This window comes from Sphaerodactylus townsendi, linkage group LG02 (genome assembly GCF_021028975.2).
Source record: "Sphaerodactylus townsendi isolate TG3544 linkage group LG02, MPM_Stown_v2.3, whole genome shotgun sequence".
Taxonomy (NCBI): domain Eukaryota; kingdom Metazoa; phylum Chordata; class Lepidosauria; order Squamata; family Sphaerodactylidae; genus Sphaerodactylus; species Sphaerodactylus townsendi.
The window spans coordinates 66,365,401-66,384,994 of record NC_059426.1 but is presented as its reverse complement, the minus strand read 5'-3'; the positions used below and the strand labels follow the sequence as shown (position 1 = coordinate 66,384,994).

The 19,594-nt window shown below is 44.6% G+C and overlaps 1 protein-coding gene across 1 annotated transcript; it reads left to right on the top strand.

The window, feature by feature from the left end:
* Positions 1-422: 422 nt before the first annotated feature.
* RETREG2 (reticulophagy regulator family member 2) lies at positions 423-19,594 on the top strand. The gene is made up of 9 exons (XM_048484756.1): positions 423-708; positions 8,191-8,297; positions 11,707-11,737; positions 12,280-12,415; positions 13,520-13,604; positions 14,309-14,446; positions 14,693-14,787; positions 15,043-15,178; positions 16,578-19,594. The coding sequence occupies exons 1-9, from the start codon at positions 467-469 to the stop codon at positions 17,243-17,245; spliced, it is 1,638 nt and encodes a 545-aa protein (XP_048340713.1). The 5' UTR covers positions 423-466; the 3' UTR covers positions 17,246-19,594.

Genomic DNA, 19,594 nt, shown 5'->3' with positions numbered 1-19,594 from the left:
CCGCTTGGGAAATACCTGGAGAACTGAGATGGGGTCTGGGGAGGATGGGGTTTGACGAGGGGAGAAACACGAGTGGACTGTAAAGCTACAGCACTCTAAATTATTTCAATATGACGTCCTTTCAGGGCAAAAAAGGTTAGGGCTTCACTCTCACGAAAGCTTGATTGGGAATAAGGCTTTTAAAATACTGAATACGGCCGGGTGTGATTTGAAACCCCTTTTGTAAGGGCAGTCGATCAACTGCTACCGTCCAATATGCGAAGAGCGGAAGTCTCCCCCTGCGCTCGCGACAGGCACCCAGAGACACCAGGTGACGTAGTGAGCCTTACGTCATTTTTCACGTGCTGGGGGAGCGCACGTGATTCGGCTGAACGCGCAGGTTGGTGCGCGGCTTCTTCCGGTCGCGGCTGTCAGGGCTCCTTTCTCCTCCTCCCCCTCCCCCCGTCCCTGATCGCTGGCTGAGGCGATGGCGAGCGGCGGCAGTTCGGGTGTCCCGGTGACAGGGGAGGAGGCGGCGGCGGCCGGGCCCGGTGGCTGCGGAGTAGAAGCGGAGGAGGAGGAGGAGCAGGAGGTCTTGGCGTTGGCCGGCCACCTGAGGCGACGCCTGAGGGGCTGGGAGGCGTCGTTGGCTGCCGTGCAGCGACTGCTGGTCTGGGAGAGGCCGCCGCAGAGCCTGGCCGGGGCCGTCGCGCTGGGAGTTGCGCTGTGGTGAGAGCAGGCAGATGATGGAGGGGGAGATCTGCGGTGGGTGGTGGTTGTCAAGCAGGCCTCGGTGGTCTTATGAGAGCCCTCAGTCCTGGAAGGGGGTGGGGGGCAGGCAGGGGCTGGTCCCGATGGCAAGGGAATCCGTCGTGGTGCTCCTGGCGGTGCTGATGTGGGCTTTGTTAGCTAGCAGACTCTGCTGTGATAAGAAGAAACATGCTGCAAAGGATCTCTGGCATTCAAGCAACTGCAAACGTAATAGTGACTCGTATTACGTATTTATTATGTATTTATGTATTTGCGGATGTATTACGTATTTGCGGCTGGGACTTGTACTTTACCTAGGAATGTAAAACTACGTTGTTCTGTGTGCTTCCTTGAGTCTAATTGAGATAGGTGGGACTTATGAGGAAATATCCATGAACATGCTGAATATATTTTTCCTCCGATGGAGAGGAGATCTCAGGGAACAGAAGGGAAAGCTGGCAACAAGTGATGTGAAATTGAGCTTGGGGCTGTGCATCTGAGGATCACAGCTAAGGTTGCTGAACCAAAAACTTAGCTAACCTCTGAAACAAGAAATATGTTCTTTGTGTACTGGATTGGCTATTCTTCACTTTGGAACAAACAGTCCTGTGTAATTAAAGTTTATTTATCATACATGAGCTTTGCTTCTTCACCAGGGTACTCTGGGTAGCATACCAGGAGGGTTGTGTGTCCCGCTCCCTACCATTGTCTTCACACCATTGCAGTGAGATAGGTCAGCTGTGAGAAGTAATAAGTTGCTATCCTGCCCAGCAGACTTCATTCCAGAGCTAGGATTTGAACTCATGTCTCTGACCTCCAAATCAGACACTCTGAGAGTTTTGCAGTACAATCTGATAGAGTTACCCCAGCCTAAGTCTGTTGAAACTAATGAATGGGGTAGTGCAGCACATTGTTCACATATTTCAGTGGGTGGGAAAAATGCATCATCCTGAGATGTTTGGAAATATGTTTTGAATTGTAATGTATTGTAGAAAATGGGCAAGTGGCGGAACGATGGAAATAGATCCAGTGGGGCTTAATTCTCCTTACTACCCACCACCCTCCCACAAGGCTTTTTTCTATGTGAATCTCATGATCAACAGCTCAGCCTTTTTAAATAGAAGACTTTCCCCATCCCTTTTCATCAGCAGAAATTATGGTGGGAGCAATTCCATTGTGGGGGTGGGGTGGAATTTCCCACCTGGTGGAGTGCCGTGGTATTTGAAGTTGAAAGTAGTAGCTGCAAGTGAGAGATAAATTTATGGAGAAATGATGGAAGCCCCTGGAAGTAAGACACTACTGCAGGTGAAACTATGCAGTGTATATAAAACCAGAAAATTGTTGCACATGAATGAGCATTTGAGAATGTGGAGAGGTCTTGTTCATGGTTAGAGTGTATAAAGCAGTTAGGCAATCTGATATAAAAAGATCAATGATGAGATTCCTTGATTATGATGAAGCTAGCATGATTTTCTGGAATGGTCAAAGGCTGTACTAGACTGTCTTGTGTAGAGACATCCTTTCATTGGTGACCTGGAACAGGAAAGACCAGTCAGAACATTTTGAGTAGGTATGTATAATCATCTGACATGATCCAAACTGCAGCTTGGAACCTACTCTAGTAAAAGTTGCAGCTGTGAACACTTGCAGCTGTAAACACTATGATGGATGACTTACCCATTGATTATAAATTGCTGTTTGTTATGGTTAGATTTTACGAACTTAGCGAGTAGAGTATGAGTAGGATTGTATGGATGACTTGCCACATAGCTTTAGACATAACCAAGATGGGCTTTCATGTAATTTATGTTTTGTGTTCTTGCCTTTCTCAAGCATCAGAAAAGAGCTGCTAGATTTTCTGACAATTCTATTCATTACTGACAGTGTCAACTTTAGGCAATGGATGGTTGTAGGTGAACAATTCCAGTACATACTTGATATTGCTGTCCTCCAAACAAACCCGAAACTCCTGTGTAGAAGTGATAAAAGTATAAAGGGGATGTGAAACATTTTATAGACTTTCAAATGAGAGCAGGTCACTGTAAACGTTCCATTCTGAGGCACAACAAGTCTATTAAATTTGGAATCAGAAATGTCTGTAAAAATGAGACCTGAACTTAACAGTGGAATACATTGGAAGCATGTTTGCTTCTTTGTATAGTTGGGGTGGAATTGGTTGAGCACTGACCCCTTGCAAGATGATTGAAAAGGTCTAAAAACACATGTTGTGTTTCAAGTATTTTGGTTGCAGGCAGATGCAGTCCTGCATGCACTTCTACTACACTTCAGCAGTTTTCAGTGTCTCATGTAAACAGATTTAGGGTAATGCCTAGAGGTTTAATTATAGCTCAAGAGCAAACTGTAGGTCAGGAGTAATGGATCAGCTGCTTGCAAAGTCTTATGTATGTGATTGTTGAAATTCACCCAAAATATGTGAAAAATATGTATGTTCATCACCACCCCCTTGTTAATATGAACATCTGTTTGTCACACAAAGCTTCCTTATACTGAGTCCATTTACGCACTTGTGGTCTCCTTTCATGGAGGGTACATTCCCTTCAGGTTGGATTTTCAGTTATGCACGTCCCTCTCTTTAGAACTCAGTGCACTGCAGATCAGAGAAGGCTCACAGTTTGTGAAAGCGGGCAAAGTGCAATTTTTCCCTGCCTGTGCAGGGAAAGTGAAGCAGGCCAGTATGCATTTTGCTTCCTTTAGCTTTTCTGCTCCTCCCAACCTTCCCCTGCCCACGCAGGAGCAGTTTCACCCTCTCATCCACGAGCATTTCTGGGAGATCAACAGGGCTTCTTTTAAAAAAAACTTTAAACTTTCGATCCATCTCAGGAACAATAGATTGCGAAAATGGCATCTTTAAACACACACACACACAAATCAGGCGGCAAACAACCTCCTGACCTGGAAGCAGGGAGCAGGCAAAATGGCTGCTGGGCTTTGGGAAAGCATGGGGCACCTTGCCATGTGTAAATTAAGAGATGCAGAGAGACCCCACTGCAAAGCACACAGCTGTGCCGCAAACAGAAAGTGCACAAAGGGCCTGACTAGTCCATCTGCCCCGTACAGTGGGGCAGAAAAGTTTCCAGGAAATTATCCAATGCTGTATTTCTGTGCAAAATTTTCTGACCCGAATATATAAATATAGTTTCTGTTTATCTATAGTTGTCAGGGCTGTTGTGTTGCAAATTAATCATGTTAAATTGACTAAATGTGGGATATGAAGCATGGACAAATCCCAGTTCTTGTACCTGATCTAGTCTTATTCGTGGTATTGTTGCCTTCTTTTGATAACATGCAAATTATGTACTATTATTATTTATTGGAGGTAATACCCACCCCTCCCCTACCAGAGCCCAGCTCAAGGTGGTATTTAAATTTCAGATGGAAGATTTTCCAGAAATCCCAGAAATTTCCCCAGAAGATCCACATCACTAGCCCAGTGCCATCTGTTGTGACTGGCAGCAGCTTTTCAAGGTTGTAAATAGAACTTTTTCAAAGACCTTCTCCCTGAAATCTTCTTAAGTTGTGGTGAATTGTGGTCGCACTCCTTCCTTTCTGCTTATGCTGCTGTTGTAGGCACTAACATTTAACAAATTTAAGTAGCGGAGTCCAATAGTACGTTGGAAAGAGATGCCAATGATTGAACATGGGATATTCTGCATGAAAAGTACGTGCTATAAAACAGAGCCATATGCCCAGAGGTGGGATCCAGCAGGTTCTCCCAGGTTCCCAAGAGTAGGTTACTAATTATTTATGTGTGCCAAGAGGGGGTTACTAATTGGTGATTTTGCCACGTGATTTTTGCCTTAGTTACGCCCCTCCTCTCAGCAGTAGCGTGCAGAACTTGAAGCAGTCTAGCAGGAGGTGCACCGGCGTGCGTGGCAGCCTGCGCCTGCGTGCATTCGTTTCCTGCCCAAGGACCGGCACAGCGGCTGCCAAGCGCCCCTTGCCACAGCCCCACCCAGGAATGCCCCGCCCAGGAATGCCCAGCCACGCCCCCATCATGCCCAGCCCCATTGATGCTACGCCACAGTTTGAATCCCACCACCATGGGAACCTGTTACTAAAATTTTTGGATCCCACCACTGCATATGCCCCCTTCAGAAAGACATAAATTAAGCTGCCTGGGAAGTTAGCTGTGTCACCTGCTTGAAATTTGTCTCAATAAATGATATTGTCTGTTGCTCCATCGCAAGTGCAGAGTAAGCAGCCCCATGTGGACCAAAGAGGTCTTTACATTGGGGAAGACAAGTCCTACAGTAATTGAGCTTGATTTAAAAATGAGTGTAGTAGGATGTAAAATGTGAAGTGGTCTTGGTATAGCCTTAAGTAACCTTCCTGCTTTACTCTCAAAGTATAAACAGACCTCTTCCTGATGCTTGGGTAGTGCCAAGAGTGCTTCCAGGACTTGGCCTGTGATAAACGAGAGCTACTACTAGCAGCTGCAGATAACTGGAGGTTTGCCCAGGAGTGTTTCTAGTTAGATATTGTGTACTCACTGAATAGGAGCCACATGGTTCACACACATTCCCAGTTTGGATTTGGTAGCTTAGTAACTGGCAGTGTACCAGCTAGGAGTAAGCCATACAAATTGCCTGTTGCCCTTTGCCAGTGGAGCCTCTGTTAAGCCTGTAGTTGTGGAAAATTGAGGTGTTAGCACATTCCTTCTTTTCTGCTTATTACCCTGCTGTTGTGGGCACAGCAACATTTGACAAATCTAAGTAGCAGAGTCCAGCAGCATATTGGAAAGAGAAAACATCCTGTTTACTCTTACAGACAATGAACTGACTGTCAGCAAAGCAGATTCAGACGCTGGAGCCGTACATGGATTAGCAGTACATGTCTAGGAGATACGATTTTAGAAACCCAAATCTATAATAAGGATGGAAAGTTCAGCATACTTTTATATGGCAAATGTTGTTCTGACATCTCCAGTCATGCTACTGCAATGTCTGTGTTGTTGGTTATTAATAGCTAACAATAGAGGACTCCAATAGTATAGATGCCAATATGATGCTGCTAGAAAGATTTGTCCATATTTTAAAAATAAAGTATGTTCTCCAGGCCTGATGTACCCAGGCTTGGAAAACTGGTAGCATTGCAGTTTTGGTGCCCCTCATGACAAGGCTCTAGTGCATGGGTGTCCAACTCTGGCGCCCCAGATGTTCATGGACTATTGGCCATGCTGGCAGGGACTGATGGGAATCATAGTCCATCTGGGGTGCTAGAGTTGGACACCCCTGCTCTAGCGATTACTGGGTGGCTGAAAATCTTTCAACCATAACTGTACAAAGTCTTTAAATTTTGCTCACAGTGAGGTCTTGTGGATTATGTTGAGCTTAGACCTTGAAAATATAAAGATAACTGCTTAAAATATTCTTCAGGATTTGTTACAAGAGATTGCTGTAGCACTAATTTAGCTTAGCTAGGACTTCTAACAACAGAGTTGAAACCTTTCCAATGATTTAGACATGCTTGCGACTTTATAAAATTGCTATTTTTTAGCTTAGTTTTCCTCGTAGGATAGGAATAATGGTAACATTTATTTATGTATTTATTTGGAAACTTTCTATGCTGCCTCTCCTGGGACCCTTCCCAGTATATTTAAAATAAATAGGTTTTGTTACATTATACAGAATGTTTTATAACCAGTAGTAATGGGGTTTAGAATTCAACTGGGATTGTACTAAGGTATAACAGGTTAATCAAAGTATTGGTATACAAAAAGGCTAACTTCCTATTTGACACATTCTTAATATGCTCAATATGTCTAGCATGCATCTGTTAGGCCTGTAGAATGGCCTTGCAAAAAATAAAATCAAAATGCTGCAGTAAGAAACACTGGATCCTATAAAACATATATACTAGGCATGGTGCCTGCTTCACAAAGTTTATTTTTGATGAGGAGATGCAAGAAGCTGTTCAGTACTCTGAAGCTTTAGCAGTCTCTCCCCTTTGGGTTCTGAGACTGCACCAGACATTTAAAAACCTGTCTTTGCAACCACTAAGGCTAGGCACTTGCTTTAGAAAGAGTTATGAGTAAAATAATTTCATAAACGGAATTACAAAAATGTGGATGAGCTTGCCTCTGTATATGGCGCTACTCACAGGTAAGCAGGACAGATTTCATCTAGATGCCTACATAATGTTCATGTAGGTACTGGGCAAGCTTACTGTAGAACTCCTTCCCTAATGGCAGTGCCACCATAGCCTAACGGTAACTTCCAGCCTAGCCGCAACAGGCAGAGGTGCTTCAAAAATGGCTTCTGCCAAAAGGCTTAATTGGAAGTTGGGTGCATTTGGGAGCAAGCAGTACCCCCCTTCCTAGACTTTTGTAGGCTAACTTTGCACTGTTTGCTCAAAAACAAACTAGAAGCAAATTAAATCCAGGAAAAGCAGAGGTCCTGTGGCTGGATCAGGGAGATTTGGAGGTGGGATGCAGCTGTAGGAGGTGTGCAGTTGACAAGCCGTCAGTCAAAAGCCTAGATGCCTCCCTTTCTGTGGAGGCCCAGGTCACAAAAGTAGCCAGGTCAGGCAGTTGGCACCCTACCCATCTCATTGTGACCTAGCCATGGTGATCCATTCAGAATAAATATCACCTCCAGTATGGATTACTATCACTCACTCTATGCAGGAACTACTCTTTGGAACTAATCTGGAAACTCCAGCTGATACAAAATGCAGCTGCATGAATCCTTTCTGGTACTCCATGGAAACCAGTACTCTATCAGTAGCATTGGCTCCAGGTGAAATACTGAATCAGGTTCAAGGTCCTAGTATTGATATGTAAAGCCCTAAAAGGTCTGGGACTATCATACCTGTGGGACTGCCTCTCTCAATATGTCCCCCAAAGTGGGTTATGCTCTGCCAACAATAATCTGCTGGTGATTCCCGGCCTGAAAATATCCTTGACTAGAGCCAGAGCCTTGTGGACCATATCGCCTAATGAGACCAGGGCCCTGTGGGATTAATTTCAGTTCCAATTGGTTTATAAGATGGAGCTGTTCCGCCAAGCCAATAGTTGAGGCAGGAATGGGGATCTATCTTGGCTGGCCTCCCTTCACTACTGTTCTTGGGTTGGTTGTGTAGTATGGAGGTTGCGGGTGAATGGGATGTTTTAAGTTTAAATTGTTCCACCCTTGGTTGGGTTTTTAGTCATCACAGTAGATCACACAGATTTTATTGAACAATGTTGGAAACAGCTCTGAGCCTATTGTGTCAGGGGGAGTGGGATAAAACCCCAATAAACAAATAAGCCAGTGAAATTCTTTCACAGTTGTGGAAGCATGTTCCCTACAGCAATTCTCAGTTCTCAGTTTGTCAGTCATATTGCTAAACCAGCTAAAGTTTCTGAGCCATCATCAAAGGCAGCTTAATCATTAAGGTGAGTTATGATTCCTTGCCAGTAGCCTCCAGTTAATGCAGGTTTCTGTCCCTATGATATTCCAGGTTGTTTTCTTCTACTTCACTGCGTCCACTGTTCCTCCTGAGTGTTGCCCTCATTGGTTTTCTGTTATTGGAGAGATGGAAGCCTCGTTTCCTGCTGGATTTCTCAGGTAAGTGTGGGTACTGATAGTTACGCAAATAAGAGAAATACTGTATGTCGTCTGAGCAAGAACAGTTTTTGTTGCTTCTCATGCTGTTGATTCTCATTCTGTTACTAGTACAGTCCATAGCTGTCTGCCCACTCGGGAGAGACATCACTCAACCAATCAAGCCATTTACAAAAATGGGATACTGTTTCCTCCTACCTTGGAACTGCCACATTGATTGGTGGATAACTGCCTACTGGGTAAACAGCTGTTGGCCCCTTAAGATGGTTTATAGCCAAAATTTGCCTCTTTTAAATAGAGAACCAGTGAATTTTTGCTGGTTTGCACTGCTGTAGCCAGTTTGTATGGGAAACTGCTGAGAACCAAAATACTCCCTACTAGAGGCAATTGGCTAATCTTTGCTGCTTTAGGAGATTGTTCAGGTCCCCCATCCCTTTTGTTCTATACCAGAGGTGTTCAACTCTGGTGCCCCAGGTGTTCATGGACTACAATTCCCATCAGTCCTTGCCAACATGGCCAGTTGACACCTCTGTTCTATACAAAGTGGTGCACTCCTTCACTATCCAATCCTAAAGGCACTGGAAACCAGGCAGAATTTGTATGCCTATTCCACGTCATCTTAACTTTGATATAGTCTTGTATCTTGAAGAAGGACGATTTTATAGAACTAGGCTAATGGTGCATCTGTATGTTAGAGCTGGCTTATGCAAGCAGAAGAGAGCTGAGTGGGAAACCTTGTGTGACTGAAGCAAGATGAAGTGTAATGACTTCTGTATGAATAATAACTTTTGAAGCAGTTTATAAGGACAATGAAAATGATTGCATCCGCATCTTAACAGATGGTGGATTAATTGGGTTGCTATTATGAATGTTTGAGAACTGAACAGCAATGTAATCTAGGTCTATCACCCCTTCTCTTTCATACCCTCCTCAAAATATGCTCTTGGTGAGCTCACCATGCAGATGCTGTATGTTTGCCTGCTGTTGTAGCTGTCGTAGAATAGTCTTTAATGAAGCCTCTGGGTATTTGTTGAGAACCAGACAATCATGACGGAGGCCTGACTGTAAGAAGCTTATGAGGTTGCAGGGTGAGGAGAAACCTTCCCCAAACAGTGGATGTGATGCCACTCAGCAGTGTGTTTCTGAAAATTGATTGTGCAGAGAAGAAGCTAAGCACAAGATCTTTTAGAGAGTGAATTTTTGGCTTTGTGAGCATGGCTGTCATACCCTGAACACTATTATGTCTAAGAATGACTTAAAAGGGGAGACATCAGATGCCTTGGGTCAAGCAGTACTTAGGAAACAATGTAGCCTTACTAATCTGATCTTTTATTGGCAGTACTATGGGTACACTTTGTTTACTCTTGGCCAATGAGTCTCTACTGTCCAGCTACGCTTCTGGCTGCTATCAGAGGGATTCTATTTTCCATGTGTCACTGTTACCACATTTGGCAACCGCATGCTACACAACAATGCAAAGGCACCAATGGTTCTCTTCTGTTCTTCACCATGAACCTTTGCTTTAGCCTGCCTGCATTAAAGAACTGCCTTCTAGAGCAGTTGTGTCCCTGATATGATCTGGAGGCCTTGAATTCATGTTTACAATTACCTGAGCTGAGGATGCTCCATTCAGTTGTCAGTTGCAAGCAGAGTTGCAGTGATGCTTCAACACACAAAACAATTGGTCAGCCACAGTGGCCTTGGATAATTTTTCAGGATTTCTCTGAGAATTTAGTACAGGTCCCTCTCCAAACTCCATTAACTGACCTGCTAAAGGAAAATACCCTCTAGCTTTTTTAAATTTTAAATCAACAGAGAGGCAGACTGTTGGGCTGTTCCAAAACTAAGTTCAAAATAGAAACTGCATTCTTGCCTTCACCATCTAGGTTAGATTCTAGTCATATTATGTGATGTGGCTTGCATGACTTAACCTAGTAGTTTTATCAAATATGAAAGGTCACCCCCTTGTATATGAAGGGGCCAAAAGTGCATTTACTTGCTGGACCTTGCTAATGCTGCTAGGTTTCTTCTTATAGCCTGTGAAAGAAATTAAGCAACACTCTACACCAGGGAATCATAAGCCAATGAGTTAGTAGCTGTAGCAAACTGCCATGATAGCCAAACTGCTACATAAAAAGTTGTATCTCTTCAAATTGACATAATGAACTCAAGGTGTCTTGTGTAAGTGGTGGTTGCTGCAATTCCTGAATGCCCACCACAGTTCATGTTGGCAGAAAGAGTCTGTGGTTGGCTGCCTGCGTCAGACCTGATTGCCTGGAATCTGGGTCATGGACTTAACAAGATTTCTTTTCACTGCTCCAGTGCACTATTTATCAGCCTGTCAGCTCCGTATCTTTGGCCAAGAGAGGAGCATTAAGTTGGTTTGCCCTGTAGTTTGTAGGTACAGTGTGCAACCAATGAAATGTTGTTTGCCATGTCATCAGATAATAAAATCTGAAGGGCTCGGAATTCTCAATTTAGTCATATTGAAAATTGGCAAAATGCAGATTCAAACTGCAAAGCACTCTTTATGGTATTTCTCTGATTGATTTTGCAAAGCCAGGGTTTACTCATAATCTGGGTTGAGCCATCCAGTTTATGCAGCTAGAACACTCTTGCAGTCCTGCACCTAGATTTGGATTTGACGGTAAATATACAAATTTATTTAACAGAACTTTCCCAGTTCTGGAATATATCTGAATCAGTTCAAGTCTTTTTTACAGAATCATCACCTCTTTGAATGGTTTGGTAAAATGAGACGCATCTGGTGAAGTATCTGGATAGGAGAGACCTGAGATTGTAGAAGTATAGGTCATAGAAACTCATTTCGGTGTACTAGAGCTTTCCGTATACCCTGTAATATTTTCATGTTGTGTCAACTACAAGAGCTGGATACATGCCATTAAAAAACAATTGTATCAAAAACAAACTCTGCCCAAAGCCCTGTTGTGTCTTGTAGATTTGCCAGCTCCTCGCTGCTTGGTAGTTGCTTATGGAAAAGCCAGTGAAGATTTTGCTTTTACACTTAGCATGTGATCCTCTGGCCCTCAGCTAGCAGATAGCTGAGCATCAGCCAAACTGGCCTTTGCTGTGTTTGAAATCTGTCTCAAAATATTGAAACTCTTATTTAGTGTACACTTATTCAGTTTGTCTGTGGCTGATGGTACATAAGTGTGTGGGCTTTTCTTGACATTGAAGTAATGCTTCAGACACTTTTCAAAGAATGGCTTACCTTTTCTCACAGCCCTTGTGCTGTCTACAGCTGCAAAGCCAAGACTCTGTTGCTCTTCCTGGTGTGTACACACAGAACAGTTGCCAGCCCAGACTTCTAGTAATATATACTCTGAGCATTACAACTATCACGTTTCCTTTATCAGTTGGCTGAAGGATGGTCTTTGTTTTTCTCCTACAGCACAGCCCTTGGAGGAGCCTGGAGGAGACAGGTAGGCTTGTTTCTGCTTTAGTTTTCAGGGAGCTTTCTCCTGCTGCCCTTGTACCCCCAGCTCACTCAAAATGGCTCCGTACTTCCATATTTATTTTTTATTTAATAAGATATTTAGACCGTCCTTTTCTCTCCAGTGAGGGCCAAAAGAGCTTACACCATCATGTACCCCTCCTCCATTTTATCAGCCTAACAACAATCCTGTGAGGTAGGTTATGTTGAGTGACCGACCCAAGGCCACGCAGAAGCTTTATGGCAGAGTGGAGCTTCAAACTTAAGATAGCCCATAAACACAGTAGAATTAAGATCACAGAATTAATGCAGACAAATAAAACAGAACCCTACCTAAGCCATGATGTACCATAACATAGAAAATAGTTTGCAGGCAGAGTGCAATGCAACTATTAGATAACATTGCTGCTGAGATCCCTCCCTGTGAGTCTTAATTGGATATTATGGAAATGGAGTGTCTTTGCTTCTAGCCATAGTACAGCAGGGCCCCTTCTGAACATGTTCCATTAACACTATTTTTTGTTTCCGTAGTTACAGTGAGATGGCAGGAGCACAGCCTCACTTGCTGAGTGTCCCAGAGCTCTGTCATTGCCTGGCTGAGAGCTGGATTACATTCAGGCTATATTTGCAGGAGCTATTACAGTACAAGAGGCAAAATCCTGCCAAGGTAAGCTGGAAATCTATAGGGATTCCCTCAGGAAAAGAATGTGGCTGTTTCAGAGAAAATATTCCCCGTGTTCTCTTTTTGGGGTGTGGCACAAAAGAGAAAGTTAGATAATGTGTACTTGCTGTAAGCATTCAGGATTCTTTGCCTTGGCGATTTTTCCTGCAGAGTTGTTACTTCTGTGTAAGGATAAAAAACATGTATTCTGCAACTGTGTTTACACACAGTGCAACAACAGTGCCTCAAATAGTGATCCTGATGTACAGTTGTGATCTTGTAACACTGTAGAAATAAAATATGGAGACTGATGCTGGACCAAAGAGTTCACCCTAGAAAAAGATACAAACTGCTTCAGCTGTTCTCAGTATATTTCTCAAGAAAGCATCCAGAACAGATACAGCAGACCCACGGCTACTAGCCCATCCACAGCTCTACAGTGACTTGTACTTTCATCCTTATTTGGAGGTTTGGGTTTCTTTGCTATAGAATCTGATGCATGTTTGAACAGGGCTTGTAAAGTCTTCTCTACAGACTGATCACAGCCTGTTCTTGGAGGAATGAACTTTGCCTTACCCAATATATATTAGAAGCCAAATGTGCAGGTAGACTTTTGAAAGATATGCACAGGTTTTTTTTACTACTCTTTACCTATAGGCAAATCTCCGTCACTTCTGTTGGCAAGAATCTTGGAGAAGATGCCTTTCTAAGTGCTGAGAGTACCATCAAACTGCCATTTGGGCTATTTCGATTGTGGAGTTATCCATTTGGCGGTTACTTCTGGGTTGTTGGTTTGCTGTTCTCTCCCCTCCCATCTGTGTTTGTTCAACTTCTTAATTTTAATTACCTTCCTCGAGGTTTGTTGGACATGTTGCCCAGCAACATTGCATTTTAACGGACTGGTAATCAACAGATTGGGTGCAATGTACCCATAAAGCACATAAAATAACAATAAGGATAAAGTACAGTTGTTGCTTAAACTCAGTTCTGGAGATGTGAAAGCATCTCCAATATAAACCATTGCTGAGTTTTCTGTTCTGGGTATCCTAAGAATGCCTCATCTTACTGAGCATTTGTTTCTCTTCTGTCCCTGTTGCCTTATTCTTACAGTTCTGTGCCAGGGTCTGCTCAGGATGCTTGAGCTTAGCTGTGGTAGGACACTATGTTCCAGGAATCATGATCTCCTACATTGTCTGTGAGTACCACTGGACCCTTCTTTGTCTCTGTTAACTAAATATTTGATTTGACAAAGTTCTTTTATACACTGCTAGGATTGTGTCCAGAAATTTTCTGTATCAGATTTGCGTGAAAGAAATAAAAGCATATAACACAATTCCCTTTCTGTTTCTCCATGAAACGACACGTTGATAGCGTATGTAAAAAACAACAACCCTGCTCTGAAGATGTAGTAATGAAGGGGTTAAAGCTTTAACACCATTGCTAAACTGTGGTTAAGAATCCGTATTACTGGGAATGATATAACCCAAATCTAAGGCTCCTGTATGGATAACTAAAAACTTTTAAACAATTTTTCTTCAGTCTTGGCATACTGTGCAACGGGAAGAGTGAGAATGGGCAGGCACGAGCCTGACAAGTTCATGCTTTTTGCGAAAAAGCTCCAGTTGGTTCATGATACCTGAACTGAACTTTAGACTGTCCAGGCCAGGGGGTGCTTTTTTGTTTTATGTTTTGACTGCTGTTGTTTCCAGAATGCTGTTTGACAGTTTGGGTGGCTTGGCAAGTTACTCAGCCTAACAAGTAGCTGGGGGGCTGGGCAGTGGGAACCACTGTGTGTGTGTGTGGGTGGAAGCAGCCTTGAAGTTAAAAACCATGCTGATCATCTTTTGCCACAAGGCTGATGTCTTTCTAACATTCTCTGGGCTTTTTTCATCTCTCCAGTGCTCAGCATCTTGTTGTGGCCTCTGGTGGTGTATCACGAGCTTATTCAGAGAATGTATACACGTTTGGAGCCCATCCTGATGAAACTGGACTACAGCATGAAGGTGGAGACTTTGCATCTCAAACATGAAAAGAAAAGTAAGTCTGTGGCTTTCTCCTTCTTGGAAGTTGTGGGGAGGAGCTCGGCAAGTAAGAATGGCATAAAGAGGCCTGGTGGATGGTGGTGGTAGGGGGCTGGATGGACATTGAGCTGCACTGAGACAGTTGCCATCAGAGAGTGCCAGCCTCATGGTACTTCTAATAAGCCCTTCTCCAGGCACTCTCTCCAGAAGACTAACCCCACTGCTGCCGCATAAAGCATTTCTTCTTTTCCCTCCCCCACAGAACGTCAAGGAAAGAATGAACCGGAAGCTGGCAGTGAGCCAATGGCTGAGACAGAAAGTGAGAGTGAAGCAGAACTGTCTGGTTATTCTCCAGTGGTAAGGGCAACAGCAGGGACACATGATGAGCTGGAGCTTCAGTCCCATGAACTATGTCTTCCCCCAGATGATCCTGAGATGAAGGGCTTGTTTGCAGGGCCTGGTGTATTCTGCCTTTGCAACGGGGAACTGTGTGGCTCTAGCAAGTTGCTGTTCAGGAGTGGGTTCAAGTTAGAATGCTTTTCCTTGGCATTTTTTGCCACAACCCCCAGGGAACTTGGAAGAATATTTTCCCTGTGTCTCCCCTGCATGCAGGTAGATGTGAAGAAGACAGCACTGGCCCTGGCAATTACAGACTCTGAACTTTCAGATGAGGAAGCTTCCATCCTGGAGAGCGGAGGCTTCACTGTCTCCAGAGCAACCACACCACAGCTGACTGATGTGTCTGAAGGTGCTTTTTTTCTTACTGCCAAAAACGTAAATGTCTCTTAACTCAAGAGTCATCCTGTGTGATAGGGTTTTAATTGGGTTCTTTTGTGGGGCACTGGAAAGTTTGGAACTAGAGCACGAAGGATGCAGTCTTCTAGCGTCAAAGACCCAGTACCTCTTGGGCTGGAAGAGAGAATGGAAATTCAGTTCAGGACAGTTGCTGCCACAGTTGTCTGACTATTTTCAGTTCTTCAGGTAATCCTTACTGTGTTGCAACAATTTAGGACAGAAGGTGATATAGCTGCTTGCATATTCTTGAGCCAAGAAGGCCCTTTTTAAAGCAAAAAAAATCATCTTAGCCTTATTTTTATATACCAGCTTGTTGCTACCTGATTTATTGTACATCTGTTAATATTTCAAGCTGCCATGTCTTCCTTCCATCTTCTGTCCTGGAAACCCAACATAGAAACAAACTGTAAACATTTGAAGAAGAAACGGACTGTGTTCTGTACAGCCGCTAGCACACCAGTACTAAATAGAGGTGCATTAGGTAGTAGTAATGTGGTGCCTTATACACCAGCAGCAACCGACTGCCAGGTGTTCACTGGCAGAGCCTCACTGGAGGAGCTGGTTGAATGACTACAGGTAATGTCTGCATGTAGAGCATTAACATGTTTTGTAAGGAAATAGTATTTCCATACTGCAATGAGTAGTCGATGCTCAGTCTGGGAGAAAATAGCATGTCCAAGACCAACTAGTGAATTCTTGGAAAGGGCGATTCAGATCAGGGGTTTTGATTGGTAGGCCAGTCTCTTTGCCATTTTGATACTAGGTTGGTGTAGGTGAGAATAATTTATCTCATTTTTATCCCTCCCTTCCTCCTAGGAGCTCAGAATCATGTATGCAGCCCTTCCCTTCCCATTTTATCTTCCTAACAACCCTGTGAGGTAGGTTAGGCTGACTCTCCCAAGTCATCCAGTGAACTTCATGGCAGTGGAAATTTGAACCCAGGCTTCTCCATTCCTAATTCATCACTGTCCAGTGCCACATGATGACATATGAAGTAGAGCTGGTAACTGTGTCCTACCAAGGGAGGCAGAGTTAGTAAGCCAGGCTGCAGGAGGGTCATCAGGGTGTTTGGCAATTTCAAGCTGGGCTTGTATTTTGTAGCATACAGTGATTGACTGGTTTTGGGGAGTGCTTTATCTTGCAGGGCCTTCAAAAGAGGGTAAGAAAAAATAAGGCCAACTTTCTTTGTGTTAATGGAGAATGAAAGGCAGAGGTAAACTAGAATGGGATCATGGTGTGTGTGTTGGTGTGTGTGCGTGCATGCATATGGAGGGGGCAGGGGGAATGACCAGAAGAGGACCTTCCAGCATGTTGGAGGTTGTTTCCTTGCTAATGTCTGGTGTGCTTTCCAGATCTGGATCAGCAGAGCCTGCCCAGTGAGCCAGAAGAGGCCTTCTCTAAGGACCTGGCAGAGTTCCCCTCTGTGGAAGAATTCCATTCCAGAGACTTGCAACCACCTAGTGAGGAAGACAGCTTTGCAGTGCCTGCCCAAGCTGCCGATCAGCTGGACTCTGCTGAGGAAGAAGCTGCAGCAGTTGGGAGCTCGGACACATCTATCTTGTGCCTGGCCTCGCCCCTGCACTTTGTAAATACACACTTCAATGGAAATGGGCAGGCAATGGTGGGAGGCATTGCAGAGCCCCAGACTGTCTCTGCGCAGGGCCTGGGGCTGCACATTGATTCGCTCAGCCAAGAGATAGTCACCACAGCCATCAGCACAGTGGTACAGAACACCTTGTCAGCTCTGCTTCGCTCCTCCGAGGAGAGCGAGGGGCCTTCTCTGTCTGAGTTCCTGCCCTCTGAGCCCGAGGAGAGACTGAGCTTCCAAGCCCAGTTGTCTGAAAGCGAGGAGGTGGGGGCAGCCTCTCTGCCAGAAGAGGAGGAAGAAGCTGACGACTTCGAGCTGCTTGATCAGAGGGAGCTGGAACAGATGGATACAGAGCTAGGCCTTGCCGAAGAGTCAGGTGCTCCAGTGCAGTCCTCTAGCCCCCCTGAAGAGGAAATGTCGTCCAGCTCCTAGGTCCTGCTGCATTCCTGGTTTTCTGTAGCTGGAAGGATGGATGAATGGATGCCCAGCAGAGTTTGATCAGTGCTGACTGGGGGATGGGGAACCATCCACATTCACAGTGTTATGTTTGGAATATTGTGTCCACCTCCTAATGTCGGCCTTCCCAACAGGGCGCCAGTGTCCGGCCCAAGCTTCCTAGTGATGATGCAGTCATTTGGTCTGCTGCTGCAGTTGTCTTTGTCTCTTGGTCCTCTGTTTTTCCCCTGCACGCTGCATTCTCAGCTAAATGTACCCGCTGCTCATCCCTACACACCCTGTAGGAAGGTAAAGCTGTTTTACTGGATAGAGGTGGGAGTGGGAAATTTTTTAAATGTGAAGAACTTTTGAAAAAAAATGTTTTTATTGAACAGGGAGAGAGGCTAGTTGGGATGGAGATACAGGTTTGGGAATGGAAGTCGGAAACTTGGAACAGAAGAGGCAGGGTTTTTAAGCTGATGCTTCAAAAAGCACTTTTGTTGGAGTGGAAGGGGGCACAACCGGGTCCCCCCCCCCACCCGTCATACGCAAAGCTTCTGCAGACTAAAGCCCCAACCCCAGCTTTCCTTCCTAATCATTTTATGCCCTCAACTTCATTTCCTCCATACAGTAGTTTTAATTGTGACACGAGCTGGACTGTGTGGTCTGCTCTTGCCTGTCCTGAACCATGAGCGAGGCTGGCCAAGTCTCTTTATGCAATCTGGAAACTACAAATTCATTTTGATCTGGAAGTGCCCCCTTCCCCTACCTTGCTGTTGCACTTTAATTGCAAAATAGCTCTATACTATCTGCCCTTTTCTTTGTGTTCACTTTTTACACTCCTGGCTGAGCCAGTCGTGCCCTGTGTTGCATCCTGGCCGGAGCAGTATCCTCAGGCCTTGCTCTAGCAATCAGACTTGCCTTGTGGAGGGGAGGTTTGGGAAGAGATGGCATGTGGGTGGAAGTGGGAAGAAGCCTTGTCTCCCTGCAACCAGAATAAATTCCTTAGGTTGGTCCGTCCTGCTAGCTTCCCTTTTTTTCCTTTTGAAACCCTAAGGGGCTTCCTTTCTTTCAGTCTTTTAACTGGCAAAGGTCAAGGGTTGCTTTAGCAAATTGGAATAGCATATCCATTATGCTGGCGGGGAGAAAAGAGCTGGATTGTGCACTGCCCCACCAGCATTGTTATTTACTTCCTCTTGTAACGCTTGTTGAGGAAGACTGTTGCTGCTGCTTAAAAGTGTGCAGTTTTAAATACTTCTGAAAGACTGGCTTTGAATTGCAAATGTATTGATTTTTATCGTAGAAGCAGATTTTTTCCCCTCCTCCCCTCAATGTGCATCTTAATGGGTGCAGTGCAAAGCCAAGATCTGCCTGTGACAGTGGCATTCCCCTCTGGCTAGAATGGTGCTGTGCTCTCTGAAACCAGTCACCTTTTTATTTATTTTCCAGAGACTGCAGAGTATAGTGGAGGGGGGCAGCACTGGAAACCTGTTTGCCTTCTTCTGCTTAAAGAAAGCATTGAAGGGTCGCATCACAGGTGTGATTGCTGGTGTTCTATACATTATCACAAAAGTGACTACAGCTGAGGTTTATGGTTGTCTGCCCTTCCAGGAGTTCATTCACCAAGGTGAAAGCGCTGCTCGCTCAGCATAAAGGCTGCTAAAATGATTCCAGACACATTTGGGAGCCTTTCCTGAAGGCTCCAGTTTTTTATCGGCTTTGAAGGATGCATTGATTGCTGAGACATTCAGCGCCCTTCTGCTTTGTATCAGATGGCTTCCTGTATAGCCTATATAGGGCTACAGTATAGGGCTTTTTTAGTCAATGGGGAATACCTTTCTGGAAGCCTGTTAGCAAGGCTGTTCTGTTGGCCAGTGTTTTCTTTCTCTGCTGCATCTCCTGCCCTTCCCTTTTCAAAAGGGTGGAGGGGAATAGCTGTTAAAAACAGCTTTTCTCTTAAGAGTCTGCACTTTGGAAACAGGCAGCCTCATGACACTGAGTGTGGCGCTTGCCTGCCTTTGTGATTTGTCCTAAGCACAGATTTCACACACTGCCCCCTCCTCCCAATAGCCGGGAGCCCTTGCTTTCCCTTTCTGGTGCAGGAGGCATGTTGTATGTTGGTGTTTCTTGCTTGAGCTCCAAGCCTGCTTCCTTTGCTTGGCGGTGGTGCCATGCTGCTCCACTAAAGCAGCCTTTTGCTGAAAGTCTGGGAAGTTGCCGATGTCACCCAGGAAAGGGTCACCCAGGAAAGGGCTTGGAGCTGTGTAGCAGTGTTTCTTCGATGGCTATATATTTAAACACAAACTGTAGTCTGTTTTTTAATAATAAAAAAGTTTAAAGATGTGA

Coding starts and splice junctions, on each gene's coding strand:
- RETREG2 (XM_048484756.1), top strand. CDS start 467: ATGGCGAGCGGCGGCAGTTCGGGTGTCCCGGTGACAGGGGAGGAGGCG. Junction 8,298..11,706: donor TTTCCTGCTGGATTTCTCAG/GTAAGTGTGGGT, acceptor TTTCTCCTACAG/CACAGCCCTTGGAGGAGCCT. Junction 13,605..14,308: donor CATGATCTCCTACATTGTCT/GTGAGTACCACT, acceptor TCATCTCTCCAG/TGCTCAGCATCTTGTTGTGG.